At 39.5% G+C, this 16,983-nt stretch overlaps 2 protein-coding genes and 2 non-coding genes across 7 annotated transcripts in view; 3 read left to right on the plus strand and 1 right to left on the minus strand.

The window, feature by feature from the left end:
* The window catches only part of PHTF2 (putative homeodomain transcription factor 2), a 130,896-nt gene extending 118,648 nt beyond the window's left edge, over window positions 1-12,248 (minus strand). The window contains exons 1-2 of one of the 4 annotated variants that reach the window (XM_061165161.1): window positions 12,109-12,220; window positions 3,742-3,830 (exon numbers count right to left, since the gene is read on the minus strand). The gene's annotated coding sequence lies outside the window, so the exon portion shown is untranslated. Of the gene's footprint in view, window positions 1-3,741; window positions 3,831-12,108 lie in introns of all 4 variants that reach the window. The other 3 variants (XM_061165162.1, XM_061165158.1, XM_061165160.1) reach the window with 3 other exon arrangements.
* Window positions 3,750-3,822, plus strand: TRNAR-UCU (transfer RNA arginine (anticodon UCU)). The gene has a single exon. It is a non-coding gene; the product is annotated as a tRNA-Arg (tRNA).
* On the plus strand, window positions 5,479-5,585 carry LOC133073145 (U6 spliceosomal RNA). Its single transcript, XR_009696855.1, has one exon. It is a non-coding gene; the product is annotated as a U6 spliceosomal RNA (small nuclear RNA).
* A 380-nt stretch (window positions 12,249-12,628) lies between the features above and the next one.
* On the plus strand, window positions 12,629-16,582 carry TMEM60 (transmembrane protein 60). The gene is made up of 2 exons (XM_061165163.1): window positions 12,629-12,854; window positions 15,896-16,582. Exon 2 carries the CDS (start codon window positions 15,946-15,948, stop codon window positions 16,345-16,347), a length of 402 nt encoding a protein of 133 aa, XP_061021146.1. The 5' UTR covers window positions 12,629-12,854; window positions 15,896-15,945; the 3' UTR covers window positions 16,348-16,582.
* The last annotated feature ends 401 nt before the right edge of the window (window positions 16,583-16,983 follow it).

Raw genomic sequence — 16,983 nt, forward strand, 5'->3', positions numbered from 1 at the left:
CATAGCCAAATTCATAGAAACAGAAAACAGAAGAATGGCTGCCTGGGACTGGAGGGAAGAGTAAATAATAGTTGTTTTTAAGTTTAATGGTTACAGAGTTTCAGATTTGCAAGATGAGAAGTTCCGGAAAGCTGTTTCAAGACAACATTAATGTAATTAACACTACTGAATTGTATACTAAAATGACTGAGATGGTAAATTTTATGTACTTTTTAATTACAATTAAAAAAAAAAAAAACACCTCAGTATAAACCCATATATACAGCTGACCCTCAAAAAACATAGTTTGAACTGTGTAGTTTCTCTTACACACAATTTAAAATAAAAATACTACATTACTACTTGATTGGTTGAATCTGCAGATGCAGAACCACGACATGGAGTGTTATAAAGTTATACAAAGATTTTTGACTGTGTGAACAGTCACCACCACTAACCCCCACATAGTGTGAAGATCAACTGTATTCAAGAAAGGAGAAGAAAGCCTGAACATATAAAGGAACAACATTTAAAATGTTGTTTGATTCAAATCAAACTTCTAGAAACGAAAATGTCTATCAAGAAAAATACCATGGGGCTTCGGTGGTGCTTCAGTGGTAAAGAATCCACTGGCCGACACAGAAGACTCAGGTTCAATCCCTGATCCAGGGAGATCCCAAATGCTGCGAAGCAAGGAAGTCTGTGCTCCACAACATTCAGCCTGTGCTCTAGAGCCTGGGAGCTGCAACTACTGAGGCCCCCAAGGCCTAGAAACCATGCTGCACAAGTGATGCCACCACAGTGAGAAGCCCACACCCTCCAAATAAAGAGCAGCCGCTGCTTGCTGCAACTAGAGAAAAGCCCAACACGGCAGCAAAGACCCAGTGTGGCCAAAAATAAAAAAAATTTAAAAAGAAAAATACATTGAATGAGATAATAGTAAATCAGAAAGTGAAAAGATTAGTAATCTTGAGGACATAGCAAGAGATACTGTCCAAGTTGAAACAAGGAGAGACAAAAAAAAAAAAAAAAAGGAAGAGAGCATCAGTTGGCTGTGGGACATTATCAAGAAGCATAATATATGAATAACTAGAGTACCAGAATGAGAAGAATGAAGAAACAAAGAAAAAATATCTGAAGAAATAATGGACAAATTTCTTCTACATTTGATAAAAATGGTAAAGCTTCAAATCAAGAAGTTCAACAAACCCCAAGCCTAAGAAACATAAAACACCTAGACACATCTTACTACAAGTGCATAAAACAAATGATAAAAGAGATCTTGAAAGCAGCCAGAGGAAAAAAGACATTTTCAGTGTAGTGAAGTAAGGATAACAGTAGATTTCACACTGGAAAAACGCAATGAGATGACAGGGGTGCAGTATCGTTATACTCCTGGGAAAAAAAGAAAAAAAAAAAGTGTTGATCTAAATTTCTATACTTGGCAAATATATATTTCAAAAAAGTATTTTTTCAGACATAAAAAGCTGAAAAAAATTTCATCCATAATACAGCATTACAACCATTACAATAAATACTAAAGTAAGTACTTCAGGAAAAAGGAAAATACCAGATGGAAAAAGAATTCCAAAGGAAAGAAGGGCCCTGAAAATGGTAAATATGTGGGTAAATGTAAGAGATTTAAAAAAAAAAAGTTCACTGTACTTAATTGGTCAGTCATGTCCAACTCTTTGTGACCCCATGGGCTGCAGTCCACCAGGATCCTCTGTCCATAGGGATTCTCCAGGCAAGAATACTCAAGTGGGTTGCCACGCCCTCCTCCAGGGAATCTTCCCAACCCAGGGATCAAACCCAGGTCTCCAGCATTGCAGGTGGATTCTTTACCATCTGAGCCACCAATCCCCCTAAAAGACAGCTGACTATGTAAAGCTGAAAACAGAAATACATTGTGGAATTTTTAACACATGTAAAACCAGAATGTATGACAATAGCACACAAGCTGAAAAGAGAAAATGGAAGCATGCTGTTACAAGGCACTTATATGAAATGAAAAATGGTGTTTTACTCAAAGTGGATGTGATAAGCTAAAGATGTATATAGCCACTACAAACAAGCAGTAAAATTTAAAAAAAAAAGCTAGAGAATTAATTCCCCAATAAAATATTTGTTGAGTATCATAAAAATACTCAAATACAAAAGAAGGCAAAGAAAAAAAGGAACAAAGAACAGATGTAACAAATAAGAAACACATACCAAGAAGGAAGATTTAAACCCAACAAAACAATCACATTAAATGTAAATGGTCTAAATTAAGAGCAGAGATTAGAAAGCTGGGTTAGAAAGACAGAAAAGAAAAGGCAAGGTCCAACTATATGCCATGTACCAGAAATCCAGCTTAAATACAAATAGGTAAAAAGTTTTCAAATAGAAAAAGAGAAATAACACTAACACTACTCAAAACAAAGCTAGAGTGGCAATAGAAACAAAGTAGACTTCAGAGAAAAGCATATTACCAAAGGTCCATTTCACAATGACAAAACGATCCAGTTCACCAAAAGATAACAATCCTAAATATGCATGTATCGAGTAACAGAACTTCAAACTACCAATATATGAAGCCAAACTGATCAAACTACAAGGAGAAACTGGCAAGGCCACAATTACAGTCAGAGATTTCAACACCCTTCTCTCAAAAATGGAGAGAACAAGCAGACAAAATATATGTAAGGATACAAAAGGCTTGAAAATTTTGTCAGTCAACTTCATCTGACTAGTATTTATAGAACACTCCACCCAACATTCTTTTCAAGCACACATGAATCATTTACCAAGAGAGATGATACTCTGTGCCATAAAACAAGTCTCAATAAATTTTAAATGACTCAAATCATGCCATGTATGTTCTCTGACCACAGTGAAATTAAATCAGAAGTCAACATCTGAAAAATACCTCAATATTGGGAAACTTGTGTACGTACCTTTAAATAACCAACAGGTTCAATGAAGAAATCACAAACAAAATCAACAAGGATTTTTGAATTGAACAAAAATAAAAACACGAATATCAACATTTGTGAGATGCAGTCCAATTATTATTTAGAGGGGAATTTTCTAGCATTAAACATTTATATTAGAAGACAACAACAGAATAAGTTTACATTTTAAGATTCTAACAAATCAAAGCTAATAAAATACAAAGTAAACAACAAAATGGAAATAACAGAAATCACTGAAACTGAAAACAAAATCAATTTTAAAAACAACAAAAACCTGGCTCTTTGAGAATATCAACAAAACAGACAAATCTGTAGCCAGACTGAACAGGAAAAAAAGTGAGAAAATACACAAATTAACAGTCAGGAATGAGAAAGAAGACATTACTACAGATCTTAGAGATATTAAAAAGATAATAAAGGAATGTTACAAAAAAAAAAAGGAATGTTATGAACATGTATGCCCCTGAATTTAACAATTTAGATTAAATAAACAAATTCCTTTAAAGATACAAATGACTGATGCTTACTCAAAAAGAAATAAAAAGAAATAATAAATTAAATAAATAGAATTTGAAGCTAAAATCTTTCCCATAAAGAAAACTCCAGATATGAGTATGTCAGCCATTTAAATTCATCTTAAGTTTAAGATATCAATACATGGAGAGATCAGGTATTTATTAACTATCGTGTATAAGCATTACAGATAGAATTTTGATATGGTTATGTTAGTAGTTAGTAAAATCATTCTGGAAGGAAGCTGTGTAGAGAATTGGTTAATATGAGGCTAAATTAAAATCAAACAGACCTGGGACTTCCTTGATGGTTCAGTGGCTAAGACTCTGCACTTCTACTGCAGGGGGCCCAGGTTTGATCCCTGGTCAGAGAACTAAGATCCTGAATGCCACAAGGTCACCAAAAAAAAAAAAAAGGTAAAGAGATTAGAGACAATAATGAAACGATGAGGACATGAAATAAGTCAGTGGCAACAAGCACTTTTATTAACTCAGAGTAGGTGTTGAAACAGGGCATTAATAAAATAGATAACTAGTAGAGAGAATAACCAGATGCAGTGACTGATTGGACATGAAACGTATGGGGAATAAAAGAGTAAGGGTATTCCATGATTCCCGGCTTGAACATTAGAAGAGCTATTCACTAGAACAGGCAATACAAGAGGAGAAAAGATGATATGTTTATTCAACAGATGGCACATTTACGACAGCGAGATCACTAACATACAGCCAGGCATCTTGGGAGTGCTAACTCAAGTTGGCCTTAGGAAGCATCACTACGAACAAAGCTAGTGGAGGTGATGGGATTCCAGCTAAACTATTTCAAATCCTACAAGATGATGCTGTGAAAGTGCTGCACTCAATATGCCAGCAAATTTGGAAAATTCAGCAGTGGCCACAGGACTGGAAAAGGTCAGTTTTCATTCCAAGCCCAAAGAAAGGCAATGCCAAAGAATGTACAAACTACCACACAATTGCATTCATTTCACATGCTGGCAAAGTAACGCACAAAACTCTCCAAGCTAGGCTTCAACAATACATGAACCAAAAACTTCCAGATGTTCAAGTTGATTTAGAAAAGGCAGAGGAACCAGAGATTAAATTGCCAACATCCACTGGATCATAGAAAAAGCAAGAGAATTCCACAAGAATATCTACTTCTGCTTCACTGACTATGCTAAAGCCTTTGACTGTGTGGAAGACAACAAATTGGAAAATTCTTAAAGAGATGGGAATACCAGACCACCTTACCTGTCTCCTGAGAAACCTGTATGCAAGTCAAGAAGCAACAGAAATGGACATGGGACAACAGATTGGTTCCAAATCGGGAAAGGAGTATGACAAGACCGTATACTGCCACCCTGCTTATTTAACTTATACGCAGAGTGTATCGTGTGAAATGCCAGGCTGGATGAAGCACAAGCTGGAATCAAGATTGCTGAGAGAAATATCAATAACCACAGATATGCAGATGACACCACACTTACAGCAGAAAGTGAAGAGAAACTAAAGATCCTCTTGATGAAGGTGAAAGAGGAGAGTGAAAAAGCTGGCTTAAAGCTCAACACTCAAAAAACAAAGATCATGGTAGCCAGTCCCATCACAAACAGGCAAGCACACAATGGAAACAGTGACAGACTTAATTTTCTTGGGCTCCAAAATCACTGCAGATGGTGACTACAGCCATGAAATTAAAAGACGCTTACTCCTTGGAAGAAAAGCTATGACCAACCTGAATAGCATATGAAAAAGCAGAGACATTACTTTGCTGACAAAGGTCCATCTAGTCAAAGCTATGGTTTTTCCGGTAATCACGTATGGATGTGAGAGTTGAACTATAAAGAAGGCTGAGCACCATAGAATTGATGCTCTTGAACTGTGGTGTGGAGAAGACTCTTGAGGGTCCCCTGTACTGCAAGAAAATCAAACCAGTCAATGCTCAAGGAAATCAGTCCTAAATATTCACTAGAAGGACTGATGCTGAAGCTCCAATACTTGGGCCACCTGATGCAAAGAAGTGACTCATTTGAGCGCTCGCTTCGGCAGCACATATACTAAAATTGGAACAATACAGAGAAGATTAGCATGGCCCCTGTGCAAGGATGACATGCAAATTCGTGAAGCGTTCCATATTTTTAGAATGGGAGAAAATAACAGCAAATGAAGAAACAGACAAACGATTAATCTCAAAAATATACAAGCAACTCCTGCAGCTAAATTCCAGAAAAATAAATGACCCAATCAAAAAATGGGCCAAAGATCTAAACAGACATTTCTCCAAAGAAGACATACAGATGGCTAACAAACACATGAAAAGATGCTCAACATCACTTATTAACAGAGAAATGCAAATCAAAATCTCAATGAGGTACCATTACACGCCAGTCAGAATGGCTGCTATCCAAAAGTCTACAAGCAATAAATGCTGGAGAGGGTGTGGAGAAAAGGGAACCCTCTTACACTGTTGGTGGGAATGCAAACTAGTACAGCCACTATGGAGAACAGTGTGGAGATTCCTTAAAAAACTGGAAACAGAAGTGCCATATGACCCAGCAATCCCACTCTTGGGCATACACACTGAGGAAACCAGATCTGAAAGAGACACGTGCACCCCAATGTTCATCGCAGCACTGTTTATAATAGCCAGGACATGGAAGCAACCTAGATGCCCATCAGCAGACGAATGGATAAGGAAGCTGTGGTACATATACACCATGGAATATTACTCAGCCGTTAAAAAGAATACATTTGAATCAGTTCTAATGAGATGGATGAAACTGGAGCCCATTATACAGATTGAAGTAAGCCAGAAAGATGAAGACCAATACAGTATACTAACGCATATATATGGAATTTACAAAGATGGTAACGATAACCTTATATGCAAAACAGAAAAAGAGACACAGATGTACAGAACAGACTTTGGGACTCTGTGGGAGAAGGCGAGGGTGGGATGTTCTGAGAGAAGAGCACTGAAACATGTATATTATCTATGGTGAAACAGATCACCAGCCCAGGTTGGATGCATGAGACAAGTGCTTAGGGCTGGTGCACTGGGGAGAGCCAGAGGGATGGGATGGGGAGGGGAGGGGGAGGGGGATCAGGATGGGGAACACATGTAAATCCATGGCTGATTCATGTCAATGTATGGCAAAAACCACTACAATATTGTAAAGTAATTAGCCTCCAACTAATAAAAATAAATGGAAAAAAAATTAAGAGGGAAAATTAAAAAAAAAAAAAAAAAACTGACTCATTTGAAAAGACCCTGATGTGGGAAAGACTGAAGGCAGGAGGAGAAGGGGACGACAGAGGACGAGATGGTTGGATGGCATCACTGACTCAATGGACAAGAGCTTGAGCAAGCTCTGGGATATGGTGAAGGACAGGGAAGCCTGGTGTGCAGTTCAGTGGCTCGCAAAGAGTCGGACATGACTGAACAACTGAGCAACGACAATGGTACACTTACACACTCAGAGGCCAAAAGGCAGACTCTGTGTGTGTACTCAACTGCTCAGTCTTGTCCAATTCCTTGTAGTCCCATGGACTGTAGGCCTCCAGGCTCCTCTGTCCCTGGGATTCTCTAGGCAAGAACACTGAAGTGGGTTGGCATTTTCTCCTCCAGGGGATCTTCCCAACTCAGGGATCAAACCCACATGTCCTGCAGTTTCTGCATTAGCAGGTGGGTTCTTACTGAGATACCTGGGAAGTCCACCCTATTTATTTGCTCTATCTGGTTTAATGACTCTCTCCTACTTTCTTCAGGAAAAAATTAGGGAATGTGAAGCTCTCTCCCTACCTTTTCCCTTTTTTGTTGTATGTGGCTGTAATCATTCAATTCTTTACTGAATTCTGCTTATTACCTATGTAACATCATTTGCTCCTTTTAAAGTTTTCACTGTTTGCCATTTTCTGGCTTTCCTGACTCTACTTGAGAACTGTATTTTTTTGTACATTTTTAATATTTATTTTTATTATTTTATTTGGCTGTGCTAACTCTTCGTTGCAGTACGCAGGATCTACTTGGGCATGTGGGATCTACTTCCCTGACCAGAGATTGTACTTGAGACCCTTACTTTGGGACTTCAGAGTCCTAGCCACTGGACCACCAGGGAAATCCCAAGAATCGTATTTTTTTCTTTTAAAGTACACCTTTTCAACTTGGTTGAATTGCAGCAACTTTTTTTTTGGCAAGTCTTATAAGCCAGGCCATGTATCAAGTGCTTCACATATATTCGTTCATCTAATTTTCAAAATTTTGCAAAGTATCTCCATTTTATGATTAAATAAAGCTAAACCTAAAAAAGACTGCATAATCAGCCAAAAATTAAGACAACTGGTGGACTGCAGACCTGAAACTTGAACCTAGATCTGTAGTGCACTAAAACTTGTGACACATAACTTTCATAATATTTTTGCTGCCTTTTGCTGAATGCCTAACCAAGGTGATTTCATCCATGCAACAAGTGTGCCTACTACATGTCTTCACAACTTCTGTACATCACTTTTAAAGCCCCTTTCCCTACTGTTTCTAAAACTGGAAAGCTGCATATAGTGCACCTTTTCTCCTTTACTTCCTCTCATTAAATGTCAAATTTAATCATGTTATGATTATTATCAGGTAGTGGTTCAGCCACAGCCATTTCCTGCCCCAGTTTCTGTTCAAAATGAAGTCCAACATATTTTCTTTCCTAGTCTTCTAAAATTACCTGTTTTAGGAAGCAATTTTTTTCATCCAAAAGCTCACCTCTATTATTTTGTGTCATTTATGCATCTACATGACACTTAACAAGTTGGACTAAAAAGGGAGCTTTCCTAAATGTCATTTGGTATTTTCAACTTAGTCATGTGATTTTGGTTATCAAGTGATCCACATTTATAAATCCAATGTGAGTATTTATGGTTCTGTGCTCTCCTGAGGGGAAGACATAAGCATGGGACTTTTTCTCAGGTTTTCAAGGACAGTCTCAATTTAAAACATTCTGTCTGTCAATTTAAACATCTCAATTTTTGGGTCAGAAAAGATGGTAACATATATGCCAAGGGTAATGTGCAATATTGACTCTACGTGGCAACGGGGTAGGTCAGGTTAAGGAAAGGCAATCACTTAATTAAGACTATTTTACTTTAATTTGTTTGGTGGCACCCCACATCCTACAGAATCTTAGTTCCCGACTAGGGATCCAACACGCACCTCCTGCAGTGGAAGTATACCACTGGACATCCACGGAATTCTCAAGATTATTTTTCTTTTTAAAATACTCCCAAAAGACTTCCCTTGAATAGGCACAGCTGCCTTAGTCTTCTTTTACTGGTTAGGATGAAATATCGTAATGAAATAGTTGCTTGTCTGAACACATTTGGAAATCAGTTTTAGTAAGTATTAAAAAGCAAATACTAAATAAAAATGTAACAATTCACACTCTTGAGATATTCTTATAAAGTATATAATTTCTAACTACTAAATTTGCCCAGCAACATTTCTACACAATTACCATTTAAATTTAGCCTTCGCAAATACTTTGCATACAGAGCCACAATTACTTGCCATTCTCTCAACAATCTATATTTCTCCTCTGAGACCCTGCCTCCTGCTCTGTGAGTTCTGATGTGATGACGCCCCCCCCTCCCCACTAATAAAAATCATCAGTCACCTTTTAAGGCTCCAGAGATAGTGCCCTGGTAAGCCTCCAGCCCATCTCAACTCTGTTCAATTTACTTGTTTCTTATTCTTCATTCAGGACTTTATTCATCCACATACCAATAAGCCAGTACTTTACATATTTTGCTTAATATTAATACTCCCCTTTGAAGTATTAGTCTTTCCACTTAACAGATAAGGAAACTAAAGATGAACGAAATTTGAGATCATGTTCCAGGTCACAAAGCAAAACAGGAATTCAAATGCTGGTCGGAACTTTGACTCAATTCTCTTTCCATGAAACCACAGACTCTATGGCACTCCTCTTATAGTACAACATACACTGTATTGTATTACCATTATTTGTTCTAATCTCTCTCTCTCACTAAAGGGATGTTCCTCAAAGACAGGGAAGGACTCCATCCTTACATTCCAGCAACAGTCAACAGTGCTTACTACACAGTGATCTCAAAGTGTTACCGAATATTAAGTTTATGGTTCTGCAGCATTATTTTCCACTGATTAGTTGCCTTCAACCAAATCTGTATGAAGCCATTTTTACTGTAGTGGTAAAACACAACACTTTGGAATACAGGCTTTGTAATTAGATTGCTTAGATGTGAATTCCACCTCTAAACTTATTATCTGAGAAATCTTGAACACATGTGTTAACTACATTAACTCATAGGAGGACAGTAATCACTGTAGCTACCTCTTAGGATTATAACGATTAAATGAGGTAATACCGAGGCAACTGAACTATTTTTTTTGATCTTCATTTTTTTCTACATGCTACCCTAAATTTTCTTCAGCTCAGTCTAGGACATCCTTTTTCATTATAAATTCTTGAAATGTTGGTATTACTCAAGTCATAAAAAAAGAAATAAATAATTCCATTTGCAGCAACATGGATGGACCTACAGAGCATCATACTGAGTGAAGTCAGAGAAAAACAAATACCACATAATATCACTTATATGTGGAATATTTAAAAATGGTACAGATGAACCTAAATACAGAACAGAAATAGTTACAGATGTAGAAAACAAACTTATGGTTATTGGGTGTAAAGGGGAGGGATAAATTGGAAAATTGGGACTGACATAGAGACACTACTACATATAAAATAGATAATAAGGATTTACAGTATAGCACGGGAAACTCTACTCAATACTAATAATAGACTATGTGGGAAAAGCGTCTAAAAAAGAGTGGATATATGTATAACTGATTCACTTTGCTGCACACCTGAAACTAACAACATTGCAAATCAACTATATCCAATAAAAACTTAAAAAAAAAAAATTCCTTGAAATTTTGAACGAAATGGACTAGCCAAAAAGGTTCATGGCTTAAAAATTGGTCAGGTCACTTACTTGACTTTTACAGCCAACTGGCCAGTGCCAGGTTGGATTCAAAAAAAAGTTTATTCTTGGAAGCCTGACCATGCAAGAGTGTCCCCATTGTACATTTTATTTGCTCACCTCATTTTCAAGCCCTACCAGAAAGTTTGAAAATTAGAACACGGGCACTTTATTACCACCTAACTTAATACTACCTAGGATGCACACAGACAACTCAATTGTGAGGGAGGCATGTTGCTATTTTCCCAACAAGAAAACGCTCCTCGAACCACCTGTGTTCTGGTCTCAGGCAAAACTCATTCTCCCCACACCTCCAAGATTTCTCGAATCTAGAGGATAAGTCACTGCAACAGCTAGGGACTATCCACTGCCATCTCTTAAACTGAGCAGTGGTTACTCCAAAAAGTTAGGATTTTATATTGTTATGCTATTTTTATGGATCTTTAGGCTAAAGTGTGTAATTTCCAAATTTTTAGAATTCCCCCTTAAAACTTTAAAAAGCTATGAAAAAGCCCAGTTTGGGGGGAAAAAAGTTTTTAAAAATACATAACCCCTTGAAACAAGAGCAAATACGAAGGCTACAGCCACAATCTCAAACGGGGCGGGGGGGTCAGATCTTCAAGTCTACTTGGCTAAAGCTAACCAAAAACTATAAAATCAAAGTACCACAAATAACAGACTAACCTCAAAGTAAGCAGGATATACCATTAACAAAGTAAGCAAGTGTAAATGACAAAACACTTAATACATTCACACGAATTTTAAAATTACTTGGTACATGTCAACAGATACTGAGATTAAGAAATTGTCCCAGATTCTGTAATTCCCTACTCAGTATATGTTGTTATAAAGCAGGTCCTTTTTTGAGGGGGAGGGGGACCACGCTAAAAATTAAAAGGGTATCAGATTACCGACAGAATACTCTGCAAAGTTCTACTACAAGGCGCTCCATTAGAAAGCCATGACCTGAAGGAACAATACCAAAACACTGGCTGTCAACATGAGACAGATAAAAATAAGAAAATGTGAAGCACTTCGATGGACCGCGGCATTGTTTCCAGACAAGAAATACCCCTTTAAGACCCACGCCAAGGATTTCAGCAACCGCTCCGCGGTCAGTCCTGCAATCCGAAAACTGTTGCCCTCAGTGAGGGCAGGGCAGAGACCCCCGCCAGCCGGCTTTCAGCGTGCGGAGTCGCCCCCTCCTTCCGAGCTCGCTCCTCCGGCCGCTAGCTGGCCGCTCCCCTCTGGCCGGGACTCGGCCACCCGCTGGCCGCACACGCCCTCGGACCCGACGCGCCCCCAACAGAACGCCACGGGAAGGAAGCGAAGGAGAGGGGCCTTGAGAAGGGGCGGGAGGGGCGAGAGGCGGTGCTGGGATTCGGGCCGTCACCATCCATGCTCGAGAACTGCCCGGGTTCGGGGGGAGGGAAACTGAGCCTCCGCCGCCGGCCAAATGATAGGATCCCGGAGCGCAGGTGCCGGCGGCCGCCCGACGAAGTCACGGGCCGGGAGGACGGCGCGTTGACCCCAGGGCCCCCACCTCCATCCCACTCGCCGCTCTCCTCCCTCATCCACCTTCATCTTCGGCTTCTGTCAGAACCCAACGACCTCCACACGGCCCTCCCGAGCGTGGAGGTGATGCCGGCTCTTACCTTAGGAAAGGGCGCCGCGCCGCTAGAGGCGGCTAGGGTGCGCGCGGGAGACACCGAGGCGAGCGCCGCCGCTGCCGCGGGAGCCTGAGGAGTCACAACGAAGCTGCCCGCGGGCGCGCCGCCTCCAGATCCACCGCCCCACCCCCTCTCCCGCAGGATTTTGCGCCGGAGCCTGCAGTCTCCGCGCTCTGACTGGTAGAGCCAGAGGAGGGGCGGGGCGCCGCGCGGGGGCGGGGCCGAGCGCTACAAAGTCTAATTGGCATCTGTAGGCCCAATGGGACCACGGATGCTCCCGGCTTTGCTTAGACTGACTTTCCTGCTAGCCCGTAGCAGTCAAGAGGCGGGCCCAGTGCCTTCTTTGATAGCCATCTTTTTGACAAACCGGATTGTACGAAAAAGTCGGTTGGTTTGCACTGGCGGCTGAATAGTCCAATTAATTCAGGGGAGGGAGCTTCTGCGCTCTCTGATTGGCGTTCTCTCTACCTATAGGAGAGGCCCAGGGCGGTTAGACCCTGCCCCGGATGTGGGCGCGGCTCTGAGGTAGACCTGAGAGAGCCTGCACTGTGGTCGTTTGAAGCGGCGAGACTGAGGTCTCTTTTTCTTGACTATCATGTGACGGCTTCTGGATTTAATGGGGGAAGAAGTGTGGAAAAGGCCAAGGATCCAAACTGATAGGATTGGATCCAAACTGGCGAGTTTCCTGATCTTCGAGCCCCTCTCCGCTCTCCAGACAGCGGAACTGCCGGGTGAGTCCAGGGCTCCGACGAGCCGGCATCCCCCGAAGTGCACTCGGCCCCCGCCACCTACCCTGTGTCTGCCTCCCTAGTCGCCGCCCCCATCCCCTCACCCTCCAGCCCCAAATACACCGGATTGGCACCAGGCTTCTGTTTGCATTGTGGATCATATCGTACAAGAAATGCGTTCAACTCTAAAATGTACTGGGCCCACAGTGCAGAATGGGGGGAGTTCGGACAGGGCGTCGCTGTCACACCGTCGGCGTTTGAAGTTGAAGGGTATGGATAGTTTAGAAACGCCCTTAGGAACGCCCTGGAGTTCTGTAGACAAGTAGGCCCGAAAACCAGGTAAATGTAAGCAGAACGCTGTTCCTTTGAAGGATGGTCAGTTTGGCCAAGGCTGTTGAAGTAGGTACCTTTTGAAAGTGACTCGTTATCTGGAGGAATTCGTTGTTGTGGGCTCATTAAGCAAAACTGTCTTTGGGATAGGACGAGTTCATATGGAAGTGTACTGCCGGTAGCGAGAGAAGGGAAATGGAGATGGTGTGGCAAGCACCACGGACAAGTTATCACACCTGATACCGAGATGTGGTACCTGTGTGGGGGCAGGGCCTGATACCTGTGTGGGGGCAGGGCCCTTTAGATTCCCATTTAGGAGCAGCGCAGGTGCTAGGCGGATAGGCGGTATATACTTAACTGTCTTCAGGTGCAAAACATAATCACCTCAAATGAAAAATACTTCAAAAATTTTTGGAGTATGCAGCTCCCCAGCCCTCCTTAAAAGAGAAAGAAGAGAAGTAGTAGGAAACAAATATAATAAATTAATGGGGATTTATGAATAAATTGGAGTTGTATGTCATCATTGTACCCCAGCGCCCATGATCTCTCAAGCATCATTTAAATATCAATAGCGTGCTTTTAGTGAAAGTGCACACAAAACTTTGTTGCATCCCACATAAAAAAACTTGCAGCCACAAGGTTGTGTTTTTTTTTTTTTTTGCAGTCTTTTGACCTCCAACCTTAAAGCACCTGTTTCGAATGCAGTTACCCTTCTTATTGAGTTACTACTCAGACCTATGTGGGGGAAACAAACAAAAAGCTTGACTCATTTAATGGCTGGCTGATAGAAGTGATGTTTAAGCAAATGTATTATCATAAACTTCTTTTTAAAGTTAACAAAAACAGCCAGAGGAATTGGAAACTGGAATTGAGCAAATTCAATTTACAGTGTGAAACCCATCTGTAGTTACTAATAAATACACACCTCTCAATCTCTTCTTCCAAATTTGGTTCCACATCCCATTATGGCAGCCCCTGGCCAGGAAAGGAGACTAGCACAGAAAATGCCTTCCTGAGAGCAAAAGCATCTTGTTTTTCATACTGCAGTATGAAGTATCTTCAAGCTAAGTAAACAAATTGAGTGCAAGCAGATGGGTAGTGTAAGGGAAAGAAGGGAGCTCGGAAACTCAGATCATTACTGAAATGAAACACATACATACTCTTGCACCATGATAGCTACCCACTGTTTAAAGTAGTAAAGATGTAACCATCAAAGTTAGTCTTAAAATATAATTATTTAAAGATGATAGTCTAGGACATTTATCTAGCCAGTTTCCTCCCCTTTTCCTTATTTTTTTTATCTTCCTGCATTTTTACTCCTGTCACCCATACTTTTGTTACCTTCCCCATTACCTGCCTATCTTTTCCTCTTGCCATCTAGTATCCTCTCTCATCCTCAGTCTGTCATTCCCCAGTGGCTTATTTCCTTTTGTTTATAATTTCTTTCCTTTACTGAAAATTTCTTCTTGATCCTTCGTCATCCTCATTTTAAGTCTTATCTTTCATTTTCTCTTCTCCCACTGTTTCAAAGGAATAAAATGTTGTCACCTGTTTGCATTTCATTATCTTCTGTTAGCTCCTCGCCCAACTTCATGCAACCTGGCTTCTGACTTGCCATTCTGTTTACCCTTTTTCCTGATGGTCACAAGGCTGATATAAAAACTTGAATAAATATGGAACATACTGTAAACCTGTATGTGAAGATTAAATGTGTTTATACTTAAGTATTACAGATTGATGGATTCCTATCAAAATTCCAAGTTTTTTAAATTTCGTGATTTTGAAAAACTGGAAGGGCCAAATAACAAAATATTTTGGAGAAGAAAATAGTAAATAGATACTAGGCCTCCCAGATACTAAAACCTATCTAGTAACAGTGATATAGTACTAGTGCAAAACAGACATCGATCAGTAAGACAGGATAGGACTGTAAGAAATAGCCCCAATTATTAAACAATTTAGCACCTAATAATCCCAAAACAAGTTTTTTAAGTGGTTTTGATTATTGGGTAGCAAGTAGTAAAAAAGCTATATACCACAAACCAAAAAAATGGGTATTACTAAAAATAGTTTTAGACTAAGAAAATAGGTATTTATAAGAACTTTGAGAAAATTTGATTAAAAAATGTTAGACCCATAGATTAAGCTATGTGAAAATCCAGTGTTACCAATGTGTTCTATGTTACTTAGCCCAGTGACCTCTGTACAATCATAGTTCTACTTAATGTTGTAATTTTTTTAACTGTTCCCTCCTTATTAAAACTCCTCTCCTGGCTTTATACCACCCTTTCTTTGATTTTGAATGCTTTTTCTTAGTATTCCTTGATACTGAATGAAAATTAATAGGTGTGCAAATGTACAAAGAAAGGTTAATTAAGAACATCCCTGAGGTACAGGAAAAAGATCCTGAGTGCCTGGATTTGTGTGACAACAATGAAGAGAAACAGGCTGTTTTTAAAACATCTTGAATAGAACTTATACCCAGTGGATATACTAAAAATTGTATTTTGTCACAGCTGTATGGAATGATGGATGTGATGTTGTCAAAGATGGCTACAAATTTGATGGATTATGAAAGGGAGATGGTAAAATGTTTTCAAAATTAGGAAATCTGAGAGAGAAAGAGCCAGCTTTGTAAACCAGGAATAGAAATAATTTTTTTTTCTGGTACCAAAATTTAAGATCTTGACTTTTTTTTTTTTTTCTTCTCTTAGGGTATATTTTCATTTTTTCGACCCTGCAACAGCTTCTTTAAACTGTTTAAATGAGAATGTCCTTGGCTCAGAGAGTACTACTCACCTGGCTTTTCACATTACTCTTCTTGATCATGTTGGTGTTGAAACTGGATGAGAAGGCACCTTGGAACTGGTTCCTCATATTTATTCCAGTCTGGATATTTGATACTATCCTTCTTGTCATGCTGATTGTGAAAATGGCTGGGCGATGTAAGTCTGGCTTTGACCCTCGACATGGATCACACAATATTAAAAAAAAAGCCTGGTACCTCATTGCAATGTTACTTAAATTAGCCTTCTGTCTTGCACTCTGTGCTAAACTGGAACAGTTTACTACCATGAATCTGTCCTATGTCTTCATTCCTTTATGGGCCTTGCTGGCTGGGGCTTTGATAGAGCTTGGATATAATGTCTTTTTTGTGAGAGACTGACTTCTAAGGACATCAGATCATTTTATTGCTGATCAGCAAGCTATTATTAAAGTGTACTGAATCTTTGCAAGCTTGAAGAATGCCAGAGAACTGAGAAAAATACCAAATGTAATTTTATACTGCTTCCATTAAAATAATCTTGGTGACTTCTAGTTGACCCAAAACCTGATTATTCCGTATTTGAGTTATTAATACCCTTATTGTCCTATATGAATAAAGTTTGTTTTGGATCTTATGTTTCTACTTGACTCTTGAATAATCTGTTTTAAGTATGTGGTCAATATTAAAAGTAAGTAAACATAAACTAAAGTAAGTAAAAGCCTTTAGTAAGTAAAAGTAAAGTAGGTAAAGTAAACGTAAAAAAGTAAAAGTAAGTAAAAGCCTTTAAGTCTTTAGTCTACATATTTGAATAGACATTTAGTATATCATGGCCCCATTATGATGAACATAAATAGTCATTTGTGCTTCTCAATTATGAAGGATAAAACCTAGTTACTGAAATAATTAGGGGTGCCACTTAAGGTTTATATTCAAAAAGAATCTAAGAGTTTTGAGTTTTTTTCATTTGTTTTTATCTAGGCTACCTTCATTGTTATCTTCGCTTTTCATTTGGAACAAATAAATTAGAGGTAGCAT

This window comes from Dama dama, chromosome 18, assembly GCF_033118175.1.
Source record: "Dama dama isolate Ldn47 chromosome 18, ASM3311817v1, whole genome shotgun sequence".
Taxonomy (NCBI): Eukaryota; Metazoa; Chordata; class Mammalia; order Artiodactyla; family Cervidae; genus Dama; species Dama dama.